Raw genomic sequence first — 22289 nt, 5'->3', positions numbered from 1 at the left:
TAATCATTTTAGAAAATGCTCCCCACTAGCCGGGCGCTGGTGGCTCATGCTTATAATCCTAGCTACTCAGGAGGCTGAGATCTGAGGATCGAGGTTCAAAGCCAGCCTGGGCAGGAAAGTCCGTGAGACTCTTATCTCCAATAAACTACTCGAAAACCGGAAGTGGTGCTGTGGCTCAATTGGTAGAGCGCAAAATACAAGGCTATAGCAGAACAAAACAAAAGGTTATAGCAGAACAAAAATATTCCTTTAAAAAAGATATTGAGGGCTGGGAAGGTGGCTCAGTGGTAGAGTGCTTGCCTTGCATGCATGAGGCCCTGGGTTTGATTCCTCAGCGCCACATAAGCAAAAAAGCAAAAAGCTGGAAGTGGTGCTGTGGCTCAAGTGGTAGAGCACTAGCCTTGAGCTGAAGAGCTGAGGAACAGTGCCCAGGCCCACAGTTCAGGCCCCACGACTGGACCCCCCCACACACAAAAAAGAAATTCTAACACAACACAAAACAGACAAAGATTTATCAACACCAAGAAGACAATGATGCTTCAACATATCCCTTTCACTGTGACATCCTTAGTGGTAGAGTGGTTGTGTAAGATGCATGAAGCCTGGGTTCGATTCCTCAGTACCACATAAACAGAAGAACCCACAAGTGGTGCTGTAGCTCAAGTTGGAGAGTGGTTACCCTGAACAAAAGCAGCTCAGGGGCAGTGCCCAGTCCCACAGTTCAAGCCCCAGAATAAGGAAAAAAAAAAATTAAAAGCTCTTTAATGTTGGCAGGTTTCCTCTACTACTGTGAGACACCAGGGATGTCTTGCTTTACTATCCATAGCAGATCAGACCACACACCTGATTGAGCCAGAGTGCTGCTGACAACTTCAGATTTCAAATCCGCTTCTAAAAGAGGAGAAATAGTTACCACTGGTCCTGAGAATAGAGGCCCTTTTAAGGTGAGCAACTGGCCTTGTGGAGTCATCACAAGGTTAGCAGAAGAGTGTGGAGTATTAGAGGGTGAGGTGTTTTCTGCAAGGAAAATTAGAAATCAATTATGGATACAAGACCTTCAACTATTTGCTACTGTAGTCAGAAATTTAGATGATGTCCCTAAAACTTGACTTGAAAAGCAAGAAGTAAATTTTGAATTGAGTTAGAGAAACTAAAGTTAAAATTTACTTTTTGCAACAACTCTTCGTTACCTGCCCAGTGATTCACTTCAGGGACAGAACCTATTTGTTGAAGTGCAGAGGTATAGAACCATTATCTCAATGGAATGCTTCTGACAGTTATGATAGAGTCAAGATGAAGACACACAAAATTCCATTCCCAAGTTCCTTTCCTACACAACTCTACCAAAACACTTGAAGTTTCTAAGCCTCATTTTCCCCATCTGTAAAATGAGATAATTAGTTATTCAATTCCTTTCTTAAAACTAACACCAAGTAAGGCACCAGTGGCTCACTCCTATAATCCTAGCTACCCAAGAGGCTGAGATCTGAGGATCATGGTTCAAAGCCAGCCCTGGCAAGCAAGAAAATCCATACAAGTTTTATCACAGGAGGGGAAGGTGGCTTGGTAGTAGAGTGCTTGGCTTTGCGTGCATGAAGCCCTGGGTTCAATTCTTCAGCACCACATTAACAGAAAGAGCCAGAAGTGGTGCTGTGGCTCAAGTGGTAGAGCGCTAGCCTTGAGCTGAATTGCTGAGAGACAGCACCCAGGCCCAGAGTTCAGGCCCCATGACCAACAAAACACAAAAACAAAACAAAACAAAAAAAGTTTTGTTGCCATTTAAGCAGTCAGAGTGGAACTATAGCTCAAGTGGTAGAACAATAGCCTTTAGCAACACAACTCAGCTCAGAGACAGTGCCCAGGCCCTGAGGTTCAAGCCCCAAGATCTGCAAAAAAGAAAAAAAAAAAATTTCCTTTCTCCAAGGATACAAGTAACATAAAATTGATCATAGCTTACTTCCAAAATCAAGACAGAAGCACTTAAAACCAATTTACTTTGTTCCTTCATAGATCTGATAAAAAACAAAGCCTAATTCAACAAAATTAAAATTATCCTTTTCTGGGGCTGGGAAGGTAGCTCAGTGGTAGAGTGCTTGCCTTGCATGCATGAGGCCCTGGGTTCAATTCCTCAGCACCATATAAGCAGAAAAAGACAGAAGTGGTGCTGTGGTTCAAGTGGTAGGCACTAGCCTTGAGCTGAAGATCTGAGGGACAGCGCCCAGACCCAGAGTTCAGGCTCCACGACCAGCAAAAATTAAAATAAAATAAAATAAAAAATTATCCTTTTCTTTAAAGACAGTTGAGCCGGGCAGCAGTGGCTCACACCTGTAATCCTAGCTACTCAGGAGGCTGAGATCTGAAGATCATGTTTCAAAGCCAACCCAGCCAGAAAAGTCCTTTGAGACTCTCCAGTAAACCACTAAAATCTGGAAGTGGTGTGTGGCTCAAGCGGTAGAGGGTTCGCCTTGAGCTGAAGAGCCCAAGGATACCACCCAAGCACAGAGTTCAAGCCCCACGACTGATAAAAAAAAAAAAAAAAAAGACAGTTGTACTATGTTGCCCAGGCCAGTACCAAACTTATGAACTTAAATGATCCTCCACCTCAGCCTCCCAAGTAGGTGAATAGGCACATATCACAGTGCTTAGTTCAAAAAACTTTAATTCCAGCTTATCTGTCTCAGCTTGACTCAAATTTTCTCAACTCTTCATTAAAACTACAGAAAAATCAAGAGTTAAGATATTAGTTGGTGAAAATCATACAACTAAAAATTACTAAAAAAAAAGCCTAAATGTAGACTACAATCAGAAGTAGAATTTAGATGTTAACATGAGTAGCAATTTCTCAGGATTTGAGTGTAAGTCAGAAATTGAAATCTATTGTAATCCATGTTCTTTTTATTCAACTCACGTTTAATTCATTTAATTACAATTATGGCCAAGAGAAGGCATTCAGTCCACTAAACTAATGTTCATCTACATTAAGGAAAGCAAAGAATGTCCCTCCTACCTGTGGCCTGATCTTTTTTTCTGGAAAGAATCAAAGGTTTCCCCCTCCTGTTATTTATAAACATCTGTTCGACATCTACAGATGATGTAGAAGATCCTTCCTGCTGTTTGCTAGTTCTAGGAGACACATCAAACTCATCTGATCCCATCTTCTTTTTTCTTTTTTGTGCCTCCAGTGCTTGTTGTTTTGCATAAATATACTCTAGTTTCTTCAAGACAACTTCTTCTGTCTTACCTACAGGTTGATAGGGAATAAATTACCACTCTGCATAATCCCACATAATAATGAGAAATACAGTCAACTGAAATCCAATTCATTTAACTATTCCCCAAAACTATGGAAGGCAAGAGTGATCACGATCCAAAGATATGCCCCACTTAATCAAAATATAAGTCTTCTGTAAACTTGACGAGCCAAACCTTAAGCTATGTTGAATATGAAAGCCTTAGTGAGGATTTCTCCTTGCTAAAGCTGTGTTTGTTTTTGTCTGTTGTGGGGCCTGAACGCTGGGTCTGGGCGCTGTCCCTCAGCTCTTCAGCTCAAAGCCAACACTCTACCACATTGAGCCAAAGGGTCACTTCCTGCTTTGTCTGCTTATGTGGTACTGAGGAATCAAACCCAGGGCCTCATGCATACAAGGCAAGCACTCTACCACTGAGCCACCTTCCCAGCCCTGCTAAAGCTGGTTTACCAGAGGACATTTACCTATCTTACCTGAAAGAGATGATACCTTCCGAATCAAAATATTCCGTTTCCGACTCAGAAGATTCTTCTGTCCTATCAATTTATCTGCTTGATCTGTTAGTCCCTGAATTTCACTGAAAGCCTAGAATAGAAATAGTAATATTATGTTAATCAATCTGTTCTTTCCTTAAATTTCTTAAATATTTCAATTTCTTTACTATTTCAACTTTTAAATATTATGATACCATTTAAAACTACTGAAGCTTCAGAAATTATTATTTCTAGTTGTAAACTCAGCTGTGGTGGTGGTAGCAGTGATGGGACTCAAGACCTAATACATGGAAGGCATGCATGGAAGGTAAGGGTTCTATCTCTCAGTTAATTCTCCAATCCCATTGTTTCATGTTAAATGAACATGTATTTAAGGAATATAGATAAATAATCAGTGCCAAAAGGCATCAATGAGTGGTAAACAGGTGTTCAACTACTGCAAGGTGATGTCAAATTCTATGTTCTGCTTAGATTTTAATCAACTTTATAATAATCTAGTACATGTAAAATCTAGCTGAAATAACATTGTTCTGGAGCAATATGTGTTTATGCTACACTACTCCAACTTCTACTTAAAACATAAATGAAATTACCTGAGATACTCTATGTGCAAAGTTAAAATTTCTAGCAAGGTTTTTTTTGGGGGGGTCTGGTCATAGGGCTTGAACTCTGGGCCTGGCACTGTCCCTCAGCTCTTCAGCTCAAGGCTAGCACTCTACCACTTGAGCCACAGCACCACTTCTGGCTTTTTTTCTTTTTTGTTTATGTGGTACTGAGGAATCGAACCCAGGGCCTCATGCATGAAAGGCAAGTGATCTACCACTGAGCCACCTTCCCAGCCTAGCTTAAGATTTTTATTTCCCTTTAAAATGACTGCCAACTGTTCAGAAGTGTGCTACAATATCTGTATACTGTGCTTTACAATGAGATATTGCAAACTATATAAAGAAAATGTGAAAAGCCGGGTTCTGGTGGCTCACGCCTTAATCCTAGCTACTCAGGAGGCTAAGATCTGAGGATCTTGGTTCAAAGCCAGCACAGGCAGGAAAGTCTGTGAGACTCTGATCTTCAATAAACCACCAGAAAACCAGAAGTGGCGCTGTAGCTCAAGTGATAGAGTGCTTGCCTTGAGCTAAAGAGCTGAGGGACTGTGCTCGGGCCCAGAGTTCAAGCCCCACAACCAACAACAACAAAAAAGGTGCAAAGTAAAGTTAACCAGTTTCTGACTTTATGTGAAGGAAAAATAATTCTGCCAGTTAAGAACTTAAATTTCTCAATTAAAACCTATTCTAGCTGGGTGCTCACGCCAGTAATCCTAACTACTCAGGAAACTGAGATCTGAGGATTGAGGTTCAAAACCAGCCAGGGCAAGGAAAGTCTGTGAGATGCTCATCTCCAATCAACCACCAGAAAACCAGAAGTGGTGCTGTGGCTCAAGTGGTAGGGTGCTTGCCTTGAGCTGAAGAGCTCAGGGATAGCGCCCAGGTCCAGAATTCAAGCCCCACATACTTAGAGGGGCGGGGGGAAGCGAGCTAGGCTGGAAGGTGGCTCAGTGGCAGAGTGCTTGCCTTGCATGCATGAGGTCCTGGGTTCAGCACCACATAAGCAGAAAAAGCTGGAAGTGGCACTGTGACTCAAGTGTTTAAGTAAAGCACTAGCCTTGAGCTGAAGAGCTGAGTGACAGCACCAAGGCCTAGAGTTCAGGCTCCATGACCAACAACAAAAAAAGCTATTCTAACTTAACATGACATAACATTTAGGGGTTAATTCACAGAAATCACTCATTAATTCACACTGAACTCCTCTTTAAGTACAAGAAGCCCCATGTCAATATACTTCAGATGGCAATGGATTCCTTTCATCTAGTATGGTAATATTCTCTTAATCAAGCTTCTTATTATTTACATTGAATACTTACCCGAGTAAGAATGAGGCTTTTTGAAACCTTGGAAGAATGAAGTAATCCCAATGTGATCTTCAACTTTTCAAAGAGATCCCTCATTTCCCCACGCCGCCGCCGCTCATTGGCAGTGTGTGTCCGGCGATAGTAAGCAAAAGCTTCTGTTTCTTTATGAGGCTTGTCACTCCAGTAATCTTGTTTCAGTTTTGGATGTACAGATGTAGCCTGTTCCAACAAGACTGCCTCTTCAACAACCTTCAAGAGTACCGTCCCATTTTCTCCACCCCAAATGGCACTTTTCTATCTCAAGATACCCATCACTTTCTGTCCAAATTGTTGTTAACAGCCTCTCAACTGCTTGTCTTGCTATCATTCTTTCTTCCAAATCTAATTTCAACACTTCCTACAGTAAGAATTCTAATATATCATAATAATAATCGTATTACTTCCTACCTTAAATTTCAGGGGTTTTTCAAATGAGAAAATCTCGATAGAGCTAAGGGGATAGGGAGTCTCAAAAAAATTAAGTTACACATTCTGTTGCTATTATAGTTTTTATGAAACAAATGACATAAACAATTAAACTATTGACTAGTAGAAAGGAAGTATTTTAAAAAGTCAGGTACTAGCTGGGCGCTGGTGGCTCACGCCTGTAATCCTAGCTACTCAGGAGGCTGAGATCTGAGGATCGCGGTTCAAAGCCAGCCCGGGCAGGAGAGACCGTGAGACTCCTATCTCCAATAAACCACCAGAAAACCGGAAGTGGCGCTGTAGCTCAAGTGGTAGAGCGCTAGCCTTGAGCTGAAGAGCTGAGGGACAGCGCCCAGGCTCAGAGTTCAAGCCCCATGACCGACAAAAACAAAAACAAAAACAAAAAAAAGTCAGGTACTGATGGCTCATGCTTGTAATCCTAGCTACTTTAGGAGGCTGAGATCTGAGGACTGTGGTTCAAAGCCAGCCTGGGCAGGGAAGTCCATGAGATTCTTATCTCAAATTAACACCAGAAAACTGGGAGTGGCACTATGGCTCCAAGTAGAGCACTAGCCTTGAGCAGAAAAAGCTCAGGGACAACACCCAGGTCCTGTGTTCAAGCCCCAAGATTGACCAAAAAAAAAAAGTAATGCTGTACGAACTTTCACTTTCACACATATGGTAAAGAATCAACTGTCCTTTTTTTTTTTCCTGGTCAGTTGTGGGGCTTGAAATCTGGGCCTGGGCGCTGTCCCTCAGCTCTTCAACCCAAGGGTAGCACATATTCTACCACCTGAGCCACAGGGCCACTTCCAGAGCCTCATGTATACAAGCACGCACTCCACCACTGAGCCCAGCCTGTCCTTCTTTTAAACAACTTTTTCTCCAATCATTCCTAACAGGTAGAAATTAAAAAACAAATATGTTAACAACATACCTGCCTGTACCTTTACTGTTTATCTTACACATGCTATTCAAGCCTTCTACAATGAGCTGTCCCTCCAGCCTGACTGTTTATCTTCCCTATTCCCAATCATTACAGCAGTCTAAACTTATACTTCAAACTCCAGCTTCACCCTTTTTCAGGAAAACCTTTCTTGGCCTTTGACATGCCTAAAGGCTTCCTTTTATCTTACTTATTCTATTTTAAGTTTAAAATTTATCTTCTGTAGAAAGTTCAAGTTAAGAATGGACAGGTCCATCCTATAATCCTAGGTATTTGGGAGTGGCCAGTTCTGGCATCAAAGTTCTTGACACCTCATCTCAACCAATGGATGGGTACAGAGTCATCTGTACCAGTCATCTCTAACTCAGAAAAGAACAGATGGTCACTGCCCAGATTGACTCTAACAGAGACTTTACCTCAAAAAATAACCAAAGCAGCCAGGGGCTGATGGCTCATGTTAATAATTCTAGCAACTCAGGAGTCTAAAATCTGAGAATTACCGTTGGAAGCCAAGCAAGTACAAAGCGTCAATCCATAATATTAAAAAAAGCTACAAGTAATACATATGGGGCTTAAAAAATAATGAGTTTGGGTTGGGAAGGTGACTCAGTGGTAGAGTACTTGCCTTGCATGAATGAGGCCCTGGGTTCGATTCCTCAGCACCACATAAGCAGGGAAAAAAACCCAGAAGTGGCGCTGTGGCTCAAGTGGTAGAGTGCTAGCCCTGAGCACAGAGAAACTCAGCAACAGAGCCCAGGCTCTGAGTTCAAACCCCAGAACCAGCAAAAAAATAAAATAAAATAAAAATGAACGAACTTATAGTTTTAGCGTCAATATGCCTTGCATGTTTACCTGGATCCTCAGAAATAATGACATTTCTATTCTTTTAGTTGATTGTTAAATAGCAATAAGCTTATTTTTTCCAGTTAATGCTATCTACTGATGCCTTGCTCTGCAGAGAAAATTTAGCTCACACCACTTCTTGTTATACCATTAACAGTTTATGATAAAGTTGAATTCTGATTCCTGAACACCCTGAATTTCTTGTTTCATCAATAATAAGTAGAGTACTTGCCTTTCCACTTCGTAAAAGGAGGACTGATTCTAGCTGGGATGATGGTTGTATACCACCACACCTAGCTATTGGATGATATTAGGTCTTGCTAATTTTGTGCCAGGACTAGCCTTAACCATAATCCTCCCAATCTCTGGCTCCTGAGTAGCTGAGATTATAAGCATGAGCCACCAGCTCTGGGTTTTAGTTGTCTTTAATGTAACTCTGACAATATCTAAAACATACATATAAAGTCTTTTTTTTTTTTTGGTTCAGGTACTAGGGATTATAAACTCAAGGCCAATGTGCTGTCCCTGAGCTTTTTCAAAGCTCAAGGCTGGCACTCTACCACTTGAGCCACAGGTCCACTTCTGGCTTTTTGGTGGTAAATTGGAGGTAAGAGTCTCATGGACTTTCCTGCCCAGGCTAGCTTTGAACTATGATTCTCATATCTCAGCCTCTTGAGCAGCTAGGATTACAGGCAAGAGCCATAGATGCCTAACATAAAGCCACTAAAAAAAAATCTAAAGCAATTCTTCCTTTTATTTTCAGGTCCTTGACCAACACTGAAACAGATACTGAAACAGTATCTGTTGGGGCTGGGAAGGTGGCTCAGTGGTAGAGTGCCTGCCTCACATGCATGAGGCCCTGGGTTCAATCCCTCAGCACCACATAAACAGAAAAAGCCGGAGTGGCACCGTGGCTCAAGTGGTAGAGCTCTGGCCTTGAGCTGAAGAGCTGAGGGACAGCGCCCAGGCCCAGAGTTCAGGCCCCATGACTGACAAAAGAAAAAAATCAGTATCTGTCACTTTTGCTTACTGGCTAGCACTCTACTAACTGAACCACAACTCCAGTCCCTATATCTCAATCTAAATTCTCATCTAAATCTAAAAATGGCTTTAGAGTAAATGGAAATATGATATATCCAGAATGACTACAACCATGTAACTTATATCTCCCAAATATTTCTTGATTAACACAGAATTATGCAGGAAATTGCTTAAACAACACAACTCTCTTCCCTTCCTGTAATGAGGGTAAAGGTAACATCTTGCTTAACTATGCAACAACAACAATCTTCATTAACTGCAGGCCCATTTTAATTCCTCTAAATTACTTTAACCCACTGAGAGGAACAATTAAGTTAAATTTACTAACTGGTTTAAAAAAAAAAAAGGCCCTGGTGGGAAAAAAGTCACAAATAAGCTGAAAGTTTCAATCCTAAATCTAATTTTTATTAATTATCACAAAATATATTCTAAATACCTTTCGGCTTTTTTCAGCAGCCTTTTCCTCTGTAGAGACAGGAGTACGACACCTATATAAAGATAGTACTTTTCAGTGTTTTACTGAAATCCAATAATGTAATACCTATTGCACAGCTGTATTAAACCATACTTTCTCAAATCATTTACATCTTACAACCACTTTATTTTCCCGGTGCAATAAAAATGTTCACATTATTTTTTCAACAGAGTATTTTATATATCTAAGTATTCAAATAGTCACAAAAACTGAAAATTACTCTTTTCAATCACAAAATACTCCATACTCCAGACATACAAAACTACATGAACAAATACACTTTGAGCAGTCAGGTATGTCCCATCCAGCTTCAGGAATAATACATCTTACCTTCCCTTCCTTCTCATAAATATTCCTAAACTACATTTTAATACAAATCTTTGTGGTTTTATTAAGAATGTACAATATTTGTTTGTTTGTTTTATCTGCCAGTCCTGGGACTTGACCGCAGGGCCTGGGCATTGTCCCTGAGCTGCTGCTTCTTCTTTTTTTTTTTTGGCTGGTCGTGGGCCTGAACTCTGGGCCTAGGCACTGTGCCTCAGCTCAAGGCTCAAGGCTAGCACTCTACCACATGAGCCACAGTGCCACTTCCAGCTTTTTCTGCTTAAGTGGTGCTGAGGAATCAAACCCAGGGCTTCATGTATGCAAGGGAAGCACTCTACCACTGAGCCACCTTCCCAGCCCCTGTTCCTGAGCTTTTTTTTTTTTTTTTTTTTTTTCTGGGTCCGGTCGTGGGGCCTGAACTCTGGGCTTGGGCGCTGTCCCTCAGCTCTTCAGCTCAAGGCTAGCGCTCTACCACTTGAGCCACAGCGCCACTTCCGGCTTTTTTCTTATATGGTGCTGAGGAATCAAACCCAGGGCCTCAGGCATGCAAGGCAAGCGCTCTACCACTGAGCCAACTTCCCAGCCCCTGTTCCTGAGCTTTTGCTCAAGGCTAACACTCTACCACGTGAGCCACGGCACACTACTTCTGGCTTTTTCTGCATATGTGGTACTGAGGAATAGAACCCAGGGCTTCGTGCATGCTAGGCAAGCACTCTACCTAAGCCACATTCCCAGCACCCTTCAATATATTCTAAGCCCAACTTAGAAACAAGAACCTTAGATCTAAGGATTGCAGTTTAAAGCCAGCCCAGGCAGCAAAGTCTATGAGACTTCAATCTACAATTAACTACCAAAAAAGATGAAGTGGATCTGTGGCACAACTGGTAGAGCATTAGCCTGGAGCAAAAAAAAAGCTCATGGACAGCACCCGGGCCCTGAGTTCAAGCTCTAGAACACAGACGAGGACATACGGACACACAGACACACACATACACTTTGTTGATGGCAGGCAAGACATGGACACGGGGACACACACACACACACACACACACACACACACACACACACACACACACACACACACACACACACACACACACACACACACACACACACACACACACACACACACACACACACACACACTTTGTTTGGCAAGACACTAATGGCTCAGGTCTGTAAGCCCAGGTCCACACCCTGAGTTCAAGCTCCAGTAAATGCACAAAAACCACCCTATGGTGACTAAGCCTACTGTCAGTTATTCTAAGCCTACTGTCAGTTATTCTGTATTTTATTATTTCACCTAATATTTTAAAAGGAAATGATCTTTACTCATAGGAAAAGCACCTGGAGTTTAGAATTGTCCGAAGTAGCAAAACTAGTATTTTAACACCAGTGTTATCAGTCTTCAAAAAGCATGTTATTAATATTTACAAAACGCTAACAATGACCAAGACAAGTTACTTTCTAATTTCAGTCCTTCTCATCTATACTAATCAGAAAAAAAGGAATAAAAAACTCAGGTCACCCAGAAATTTGCTTTGCTTACACTTACAAACAATATAACAACAATCTCAAGGTAAGGAAGACTTACGGCTGTTTGAATGACTGTGTGTGCGCTGCTGTTGTCTTCTTGTTGGCAACATCAATTTCCACTGTGAGCTCTTCTATGGTCTCAACATCCACCTGCTCCTCGTCATCCTCAATGTATTCTATACAGTTATTCTGAAATACATTATAATAATGCGTTGGCAGGCATGTATACCTAGCTTTTCAACTGTATGCTTCCCTTATAAAACCAACTTATATCCCAAGTACTAGTAACCCAAATTTTGTTCATCATAAAAAGGATCTAAGTCAGAAAAACATAAGATTAGCGTAAATCACCCTGAACTGTCATAGATCTATATTAAAGGAATAACATTAATCAGAGTAAACCAAGTCCCCAAAAGCTTCAAGGATGCTTTAATTTCAAAAGGACAAAATTTGGGCATGTATGAACTAAGGTTTTATAAATCTTAAGACCAGATAACAATAAAACAAAAAGTTTGTTCATGGAGAAAGAGGTGAAAAAGGAAAATTCTTTTGGGCCTAAAAGTAGAGCTCAGTGATACAGTACAAATTTAGCCCTTAAACATTCATGAGACTATGGGATTTCCTGAGTGTGATCTCAGGAACGAAGGAGTGAAGGAGGAAAGGGAAATAAAAAATCTTTTGGGGCTACATGACTAACTTAATAAATGTCCATAAAACTACACACAGCAACATATACAAAATAAATAAAAAACAATCCAAATAGTCCTAAGCCTCTAAACCCCACACACTGAACTTCTGTGGAATTTCAGGTTTCAAACGAAACAAAGTTGTTATATTTCTGTATTTTTTTTTAAAAGCCAGATGCTGGGGGCTGGGAAGGTAGCTCAGTGGTAGAGTGCTTGCCTTGCATGCCTGAGGCCCTGGGTTCGATTCCTCAGCACCACATAAGCAAAAAGAAAAAAGCCGGAAGTGGTGTGTGGCTCAAGTGGTAGAGCGCTAGCCTTGAGCTGAAGAGCTAAGGGACAGCGTTCAGGCCCAGAGTTCAGGCCCCACGACCGGACCAAAAAAATAAAATAAAATAATAAAAATAATAAAAATAAATAAAAAGCCAGATGCTGATGGCTCATGCCTGTAATCATAGCTACTTAGGAGGCTGAAATTTGATAATAGTGGTTCTGTGGCTAAGTGGTAGTGCTAGAATGTCAGCCTTGAGCAAAAAAAGTTAAGGGTCAGTGCCCAAGTCCTGAGCTGAAGCCTCATTACCAGCATAGACACACACATAGAAAGTCAATCAAGTAAGCACTTATTGAACACCTCTCACACAAACACACTGCAAAAAACTATTTTTCAGCCCACCTCTAAAAGTGTTTAGAGCTGGGCTCATGCCTGTAATCCTAGCTACTCAGAGGCTGAGACCTGAGGATCACAGTTCTAAGCCAGTCTAGGCAGTAAAGTCCATGAGACTCTTATTTCCGAGAAATCACAGAAAAAACCAGAGGTGGTGCTATGGCTCAAGTGCTTTAGCCTTGAGGAAAAGGAGCTCAGGAATATAACCCAGGCCTAGAGTTCAAGCCCCAGGACTGGCATAAATAAATAAATAAATAAATAAATAAATAAATAAATAAATAAATAAATAAATCAATCAATCAATCAATCAAACAAACAAACAAGTGTTTAGGCTAGAAATTTAAGGAATACGCTACTTACACTGTAAACACAAAATTAAGTATTCCAGTCATCTTATTACAATTCTAATTTTAGAATTGCTGAACAAATTACCCCAAATCCTAGGCTCCTTAAGACTTGTAAGACACTAAATGCAAACTATTAGTCATGTGTCCCCCTCAATTTAAGCATAATCAAAACAATCTAATACTAAATGAAAACAATGTATATTAATGCTAGGAACTAAATAATTCAAATAATGAGAGTAATAGTTATATGTTACATAATTAAATGCATATATAAATGTATATTAAAGTATTTATTTTATTTTGGTTTTTTTTTTTTTTTGGGGGGGGGTCCGGTCGTGGGGCCTGAACTCTGGGCCTGGGCGCTGTCCCTCAGCTTTTCAGCTCAAGGCTAGCACTCTACCACTTGAGCCACAGCACCACTTCTGGCTTTTTTCTTTTTTTTTTTTTGGTCAGTCGTGGGGCTTGAACTCTGGGCCTGGGCGCTGTCCCTCAGCTCTTCAGCTCAAGGCAAGCGCTCTACCACTTGAGCTACAGCGCCACTTCCAGTTTTCTGGTGGTTTATTGGAGATAGGAGTCTCACAGTCTCTCCTGCCCGGGCTGGCTTTGAACCGCGATCCTCAGATCTCAGCCTCCTGAGTAGCTAGGATTACAGGCGTGAGCCCACCAGCGCCTGGCTGGCTTTTTTCTTTTTGCTTATGTGGTGCTGAGGAATCGAACCCAGGACCCCAGGCATGCAAGGCAGCACTCTACCACTTAGCCACCTTCCCAGCCCTTATAAAGTATTTAATATGTGCTTTACAATATTGACTGAAGACTGATGACCTATTGTACAGATTCTGTTGTTTATTGTTTGAGGCTTTACTTTTTATTTTCATTTCTTGACAGTACTAGGTCTTGAATTCAGATTTTTCATTTGCTAGGTAGGTGTGCTCTATTATTTGAGCCATAGCTCTAGCCCTGGTTTGTTCTTTTTTTGCATCAAGGTCTCATTACATAGGTAGCTTAGAACTTGAGATCCTCCTGCCTCAGCCACCCAAATGCTGGGCTTACCACCATACCCCACTACTACATTGTTTTATTATTTGTAAATAACATCCAACAACAACCTTCACAATAGAAACTTTACTTTTTTTTTTTTTTTTGTCGGTCGTGGGGCTTGAACTCTGGGCCTGAGCGCTGTCCCTCAGCTCTTCAGCTCAAGGCGAGCGCTCTACCACTTGAGCTACAGCACCACTTCCGGTTTTCTGGTGGTTTATTGGAGATAGGAGCCTCACGGTCTCTCCTGCCCAGGCTGGCTTTGAACCGCGATCCTCAGATCTCAGCCTCCTGAGTAGCTAGGATAACAGGCGTGAGCCACCAGCGCCCGGCTCTACATTTTTAAAGAGGCTAGTCACAATTTTTTTTTTGGTCAGTCGTGGGGCTTGAACTCTGGGCTTGGGCGCAATCCCTCAGCTCTTCAGCTCAAGGCGAGTGCTCTACCACTTTAGCCACAGCGCCACTTTCTAGTGGTTTATTGGCGATAAGAGTCTCACAGACTTTCCTGCCTGGGCTGGCTTTGAACTGTGATCCTCAGATCTCAGCCTCCTGAACAGCTACTAGGATTACAGGTGTGAGCCACCAGCACCCCGCTTTAGTCACAACTTTTCTTATGGAATTTCAATATAAAGCTAGTAACAATTATAAAGATAATTTAGGCCAGGGCCATGTACATAGAATTTTAGAGATTATGTAACATGATGTTGTCCCTTTAAGTGTCAGTGTGGCTTGTCAGATTTTTTAACTACATTCTCTCAACATCTTCTTGTAATCCTAAAGGTCTATTAGTCACTGATACAAATACTTTTCACTGGCTGTAAGGTTGGACTGTTTTTGTTCTGATGTTTAATTGAACTGATGAGAGATTACAAAAAGGCACAATAAGTTCCTAGATACCTGTCCCTGAAAATGATTAGGCTACAGAGAAAATATAAGGCAAATGATTATAATCATCCCCAGCTAGATTCTTCTTTATAAATGAGTTATAGAAGTAACTTTAAAATATTTAAACAGCAGGGCGTCGGTGGCTCACACCTGTAATCCTAGTTACTCAGGAGGCTGAGATCTGAGCATCGAGGTTCAAAACCAGCTTGGGCAGAAAAGTCCATCAGACTCTTATCTCCAATAAACCACTAGAAAACAGAAGTGGCACTCTGACTCAAGCAGTAGAGCGCTCACCTTGCGCTAAAGAGCGCAAGGACAGCGCCCAAGCCCAGAGTTCAAGTCCCATGACTGACCCAAAAATAAATAAATAAATAAATAAATAAAATATTTATAATATAAAAATAAAATAAAAATAAATAAAATATTGAGTTTTACACTAATAACCTTTTTTATATTTTCTCTGCATAAGACATTAAGTATTAACAAAGGAGAACAAGTTAACACATGAATATACCTCAGGGAAGGAGATTCTAAAATATAGAGGACTATGTCACTTGCTCCCTAAGAAAGTCATACAGTATGAACTGTGTGTACCCCAAGGCCCCTGGCTATTGTCTCCTTGTTTTACACCAGACCCTGCCACCAGTTTTTATGAAGTTGTATTGGAATACTGCCATACTCATTCACTTGTATATTGTTTGTAGCTGTTTGCACAATGCAGAACTAGTTAATTCATCTGCCTACCCTACAAAGTCTATTTACTGTCTAGTCCTTTTGCAAAAAAAAAGTCCATCCAATTCTGAACCTCTATAATGCCTCTCAGGTACCTGGCAAATTATTTAAACGATGAAGGTCATACTACAAAATACAGTAATTAAAGCCTGACATATGAAACTTCCGGAGACAAAATGCTTGATTATAAACAATAAATTAAAAGCAATTTAAGAATTATACTAAAGAGTCTGACACCCGTGGCTCACACCTGTAATCCTAGCTACTCAGAAGGCTGAGATCTAAGGATTATAGTTTAAAGCCAGACCAGTCAGAAAAGTCCATGGGACTCGTCTCCACTTTCCACAAAAAGCTGGAAGTAGGGTTTTAGCTCAAGTGATCAAGTGCTAGCCTTGAGCACAAAGCTCAGGGACAGCACCAAGGCTCTGAGTTCAAGCCCTAGGACTGGCACTGGCATACACAAACCACCTCCCCTCCCAAAAAAAAAAAAGAAAAAGAAAAAGGAAGGGAAGGGAAGACAAAAAAAAAAAAAACCCTGGGTTCTCTTTTAGTTCTCAGGTCACTCATTCAGTTTCTTATTACCCCTACCAGATAACATACAATCAGTCTACAGAGAAAATGTCACAGAAACTACAAAGATCAAACAAGTATAGTGGTTTCAAGACAACTTTTTTTAAGCCCAAGTTGATAGGAACTCTCAAGTATCTATACCATAAAGATTTAGCGCAGCTGGGCGCAGGTGGCTCAAGCCTGTAATCCTAGCTACTCAGGAGGCTGAGATCTGAGGATCACAGTTCAAAGCCAGCCTGGGCAGGAAAGTCAGTGAAACTCTTATCTGCAATAAACCACCAGAAAACTGGAAGTGGTGCTCAAGTGGTAGAGCGCTCGCCTTGAGCTGAAGAGCTGAGGGACAGCGCCCAGGCCCACGACCCACCAAAAAAAAAGAGATTCAAGCCACCCTCACTATGTAATAACAGACAACCCCTCAAAGAACACTGCCTATGATAAACGCTAAAAAGTAGTTATTAATCATGACTAATCATCTAATCCTAGGAATCCAAATATATATATGAGGTCTTAGTGATCTTCTGGAAAATCTACTGTCTCTAATAGATTATTTATGTCCCTGATGTTTCAGTCACAACAAAAATGGGCTCACCACCTTTTCTACATCATCAACCTCCTCACTCTGGTAGCCAGAAACAACATCCACAATGTCATCAACAGAATCATCGGTTTTCTCATTCTCATCTTCCTCATCTTCCTCTTCCATATCCAAAACAGTGAAGTCAGCACTGGTTCTCCCACCCTTTTCTTGCTTAGATTGTATGCGTTCTCCTGTTAGTAGTAAATGACCCTGAAGATGGCCATTCCCTCTGCTTCCTTTTGTAGCCCTCCTAGGAACAGAGAAGGCTGTAGGACTAGAAATCCTACTCCAAGAATCACAGTCAGTTTTTAAAACTCGGTCACTGTCAGCTGTTCCACTTTCTCCAAGTACATCAAAGATGTCCTGTTCTTCTTGAAATGTGTCTGAATTTTCTTTACATCTCTCTGTTTCTCTAATTAACTGCTTGCTTGCCTCCTTCTTACATTCTTGAGATGCTCCAATACATTTCCGGGTTAAGGGGCCCTTCAGATGTTTGCGCCATCTCTCCCTAATACTGTCCTTCCCCAAAGCATCTCCACATTCCTTCTTGGACTCCAGATGCATATCAGACTGCGGCTCTGTAACTTTGCTCCCTGGTAATTCCAGTTTACCTTCTTCCTTAGAGATGACAAGACACCCACTTGGCTTTTCCTCTGAATTGTCTGATTCTTTTTGCTGTTGCACTGTCACATCGCCAAGTCTCTGAAGCTGCACTTTACTTACATTTTGGGCTGTTGTATTACTGTTATTTTCAGAAATAGTCTTAACTTTCAGAGCACTCTGATTTTCTTTGGAACTGTTATTTCTAGCCCCACATTCTTCATGATTATCTACAGAGTCTTTGCCAGTTTGGAACCCAGTAACACAGGAGTGGTCAGGTTTCACAGTTGCAGAATCATCTTCTGTAAGAGACGTTTCATCCAAGGGATCCCCCCCATCTTCCAAAGAATGATTCAGGGTTTCTTCTGAGGTAAGAGTTCCTGAGTTTTGCTTAATTATATTAGCCTCAGGGTCTAGAGCTTCTCCTTTTGAATGCAGTGCCTGCTGAGTTTCCTGCTTTGTAGAGTCTGTTTCACTTTTCTCATCTGCATTCTGGGATTCCTTCTTTATCTGAAGGGAAGCAACATGCTGAAGAACGGAATTAGGAACAGGCTTTTGTCCTGGCAGCTGCAACAAGGCAAAACTACCAGACTGGAGGGGAATAAGACTGGCTGTACCAACAGGCTGACCTCCTGAGCTATAGGTAATTTTGGTTTCGGAGCTGGTTTTATTTGCAAAGCTTTGTGGTTCAGGAGGAGAAATCCTCAGGGTCAATGTACCAGCCTGAGAGACAAAGCCTGGTCCAGAGGAAAGCAATGATGGGGCCTGAGTGATAACATTCACTGCTGAAGGAGATCCAACAGCCTGAATTACAGGACTCATGACAGAGAAAGCAGAGGATGAAGCAGAAGATGATGGAGTCTCAGAAGGTTTGGAAGGAGCTGGTAACCGGATTCCCATCACAGACCCTGGTGAGAAAAGGAAAAATTTAAATCATCACTGGCAATATCAAGACTTTTCTAAAGTATGCTACTGTTTTTGGAAAAGTGATTCTTAAGAGTCTTAAGAGTAATTCTGATGGCTCAACATACTATAAAGCCAACTACTTCAACAAAAGAAAAGCTAATTAGAAAGATCTCCAACTTTATACCTGGGTTGCGAAACATGACAGGTTGTAAGTTGGGCTGGGTGTTAGAGCCTCGAATCTGATGCAAAGGAAGGAGCTGGACAATCTGCCCATTGGGGTGCCTGAATAAGTTCATTCCACTTGGACTCCTAACAGGCTGTAAGACCATCCGTTGTCCCTGAAGTTGTGGGCTTGGGGCAGGTCTAAGGGTCGGAGAGCCCTGCTGAACTGGGATCAACAGCAATCGAGGACCAGTGCGCTTCACTTGGTTAGGAGAGATCTGTGGATTAGCCACTGGAATTTGAGTTGTATTTTCTGAAACACAGAAAATGAAACATACTATGAGAACTCCCGTTTAACACATAGAAAGAAAAATATGGCATAAGATTTGACAATAAAGTAGCTTCTAATTTATTATGAAGTTGATGGAATCCTGTCCTTTTGTATTTATGGCCAAGAAAATTTTAAAACCAAATAACTGGCCAGATATTATAGATCTTTCTATTAAGAATAGTAAAACAAAGCTGGGCGCTGGTGGCTCACGCCTGTCATCCTAGCTACTCAGGAGGCTGAGATCTGAGGATCGCGGTTCAAAGCCAGCCCGGGCAGGAAAGTTCGTAAGACTCTTATCCCCAATAAGCCTCTAGAAAACCGGAAGTGGTGCTGTGGCTCAAGCGGTAGAGTGCTCGCCTTGAGCTGAAGAGCACAAGGACAGGCCCAACCCAGAGTTCAAGCCCCACAACTAAAAAAAAAAAAAAAAAAAAGGAATAGTAAAACAAAACAAACCAGTTGGGAATTGGTGGCTCATGCCTGTAATGCTAGCTATTCAGAAGTTTGAAATCTGAGCATCGCAGTTCAAAACTAGCCCAAACTGGCTAGGAATGTGGCTTAGTGGTATCGTGCTTGCCTCACATGCATGAAGCTCTTGACTTTGATTCCTCAGTTCCATATAAACTGAAAAGGCCAGAAGTGGCACTGTAGCTCAAGTGGTAGAGTGCTAGCCTTGAGCAAAAGTAGCTCAGAGTCAGTGTCCAGGTCCTGAGTTCAAGCCTCAGGGCTGGGGGCAGGGAGGGGGGAAAGAAAGAAAGAAAATTAACAGTTAACGACAGTAAACTCCATGAGACTCTTACCTCCAACTCACCACCAGAAAACCAGAATATAGCTCAAAGTGACAGATTACTAGTATTGAATAAAAAAGCTCAGGGACAAGTGAGGGAAGGGAAGACACAGTACAAAAGGAAAAATGTACTCATTACCTGACTCAAGTAATCGTAACCCCTCTACAGATCACCTTTATAAAAATAATAATGATACTGCTGATGATAATAATAGTAATAATAGCTCCGGGACAGCACCAACCCTGAGTTTAAGCCCTAAGACTGACGAAAACTAAGAAAAGTAAAAAAGAAAACATCAATTGTAACGAGATAAATTGAACAAAAATATATAGTGTTCCCTACATGATATATTAAGAAACAGTGGGCTGGGAATGTGGCTTAGTGGTGGAGTGTTTGCCTAGCATGCATGAACCGTGGGATCAATTTCTCAGTACCATATAAACAGAAAAAGCCAGAAGTGATGCTGTGGCTCAAGTGGTAGAATGATATGATAGCCTGAAGCAAACTTCAGGGACAGTGCTTAGGCCCTGAGTTCAAGCCCCAGGACTGGCAAAAAAAAAAAAAAAAGGAAAAAGATAAAGAAAAAGAAACAGTAAAGAAGCAAGAAAACAAAGTTTAATTGTGGGGGGGTCCGGTTGTGGGGCCTGAACTCTGGGCCTGGGTGCTGTCCCTCAGCTCTTCAGCTCAAGGCTAGCACTCTACCACTTGAGCCACAGCACCACTTCTGGCTTTTTTTTTCCTGCTTATGTGGTGCTGAAGAATCGAACCCAGGGCCAAGCATGCAAGGCAAGCACTCTACCACTGAGCCACCTTCCCAACCCACAAAATTTTTTAAACCAATAGAAAAAGTGGAAGGAAATGGAGCCACTGTGGCTCAAGTGGTAGAATGTTAGCCTTGATCAAAAGGAGCTCAGGGATAGCGCCCAGGCCAGAATTCAAGCCCCAGGACCAGACCAAAAACAAACAAAAAAACAGTAAAAATTAAAGCACAAGATGTAAATTAAAATAAAAGAAATTAAAGAACATGGGGCTGGTAGCTCACACTGTCATCCTAGCTACTTAGGAGACTGACACATCTGAGGATCGCAGTTCAAAGCCAGCCCAGGCAGGAAAGTGCATGAGACTCTTCTATCTGACTAATCACAGAAAAAGCCAGAGATGGAGCTATGGCTCAAGTGGTAGAGCCCCAGCCTTGAGCAAAAAGGGGTCAGGGACAGCACCCAAACCCTGAGTTCAAGCCTCCCTGAAATCTTTCAGTTTTTCACTTTTTCCCCCCCTTTTTGGTGCAGTGGTGGGGCTGGATTCAGGGCCTGAGTGCTATCCCTTACCTTTTCCACTCAATGGTGGTATTCTACCACTTGAGCCACAGCTCAAAACCACTTCCAGCTTTTGAGGAGGTTAATCAAAGCCTCACTAACTTTTCTGAAAAGGCCAGTTCCAAACCACAATCCTTAGATCTCAGTCAACATTACAGGCATGAACCACCAATACCCAGGCTGCCTTTCACCTTTTCTGCACATTTAGTAGATGGACTAAATCATTTACATTATACTTAGGTGCAATTGGATATAAAAAAATTTAACCAAGCCGGGTGCCAGTGGCTCACGCCTGTAACCCTAACTACTCGGAAGGCTGAGATCTGAGGATTGTGGTTCAAAGCCAGTCCAGGCAGGAAAGTCTATGACACACTTATCTCCAATAAACCACCTTGGTGCTGTGGCACAAGTGGTAGAGCGCTGGCCTTGACCTGAAGAGCTGAAGGACAGCACCCAGGCAGAGTTCAAGCCCCACGACCAGTCCCCACCTCCACCCGACCCCCAGCCCCCAAAAAGAATAGGTAAGTCTTAAAATTCACCTAACATAAGGCATCAGAGGTGAGGACCGTCTTGCCCATGAATCATATAAGCTTCTCGAAATCATTTGGGTTTGTGACAGGACAAACACACATATACGATATATCTGCATTGACATTTTTTTAAGACTCCAAATAATGCAAACATTCAAATAGATGTTGGGAGAAAATAGCTCCCATCCCTAAACCCAAGAGAAAACTTCTACATTTACCTAAAAGTTGATAAGACATAAACATCAACAGTGAAGTATGCCTTTTTATTTCTATTTCAACAAGTTCATGTATTGTAGTAAGTATGGCTATTCATAAACAATTTTTGCTAGTTAAGTGAAGTTATAATAACAATATTTGAACCTTTAGCAAGAGAAAATAAAATGCTCTTAGCCTGGCTGCAGCATAGTCAGAGAAACTCTCTCATCCTACTTTTTTTTTTTGCTACCAGTTCTTGGGCTTGAACTCAGGGCCTGGACACCATCCCTGAGCTTCTTTTGTTCAAGGCTAGCCCTCTACCACTTGAGCCACAGTGCCACTTCTGGCTTTTCTGTTTATGTGGTACTAAGGAATCAAACTCAGGACTTCATGCATGCGAGGCAAGTACTCTATCACTAAGCCACATTCCCAGCTGAAACATGGGGTTTTCTTTTGCTTTGGTTTGGTTTTTTTGCTATTCCTGGGGCTTGAACTCTGGGCCTCGGCACTGTTTATGAGCTTCTTTTGCTCAAGGTAAGTGCTCTACTACTTGAGCCACCGCATCACTTCCTCATCTTACTCTTTTTTTTTTTTTTTTTTGGTCGTCTATGGGGCTGGGCACTGTCCCTGAGCTCTTTTGCTCAAGGCCAGCACTCTACTACTTTGACTTCCAGTTTTCTTGTGGTTAACTGG

At 41.7% G+C, this 22289-nt stretch overlaps 1 protein-coding gene across 1 annotated transcript in view; it reads right to left on the bottom strand.

The window, feature by feature from the left end:
- Mga (MAX dimerization protein MGA) overlaps positions 1-22289 on the bottom strand; it is a 66060-nt gene that overhangs the window by 4025 nt on the left and 39746 nt on the right. The window contains exons 16-23 of the mRNA XM_070005686.1: positions 18462-18752; positions 16787-18279; positions 11337-11467; positions 9380-9431; positions 5661-5867; positions 3722-3833; positions 3008-3241; positions 844-1017 (exon numbers count right to left, since the gene is read on the bottom strand). Coding sequence (XP_069861787.1) covers positions 844-1017; positions 3008-3241; positions 3722-3833; positions 5661-5867; positions 9380-9431; positions 11337-11467; positions 16787-18279; positions 18462-18752 — 2694 coding nt within the window. The remainder of the gene's footprint in view (positions 1-843; positions 1018-3007; positions 3242-3721; positions 3834-5660; positions 5868-9379; positions 9432-11336; positions 11468-16786; positions 18280-18461; positions 18753-22289) is intronic.

The sequence above is a fragment of the Dipodomys merriami genome, unplaced genomic scaffold (assembly GCF_024711535.1).
Source record: "Dipodomys merriami isolate MVZ:Mamm:240054 unplaced genomic scaffold, mDipMer1.0.p SCAF_69, whole genome shotgun sequence".
NCBI classification, from domain to species: Eukaryota; Metazoa; Chordata; class Mammalia; order Rodentia; family Heteromyidae; genus Dipodomys; species Dipodomys merriami.
Note: the sequence above shows the minus strand (reverse complement) of the source record. Positions and strands in the feature narration are given on the sequence as shown.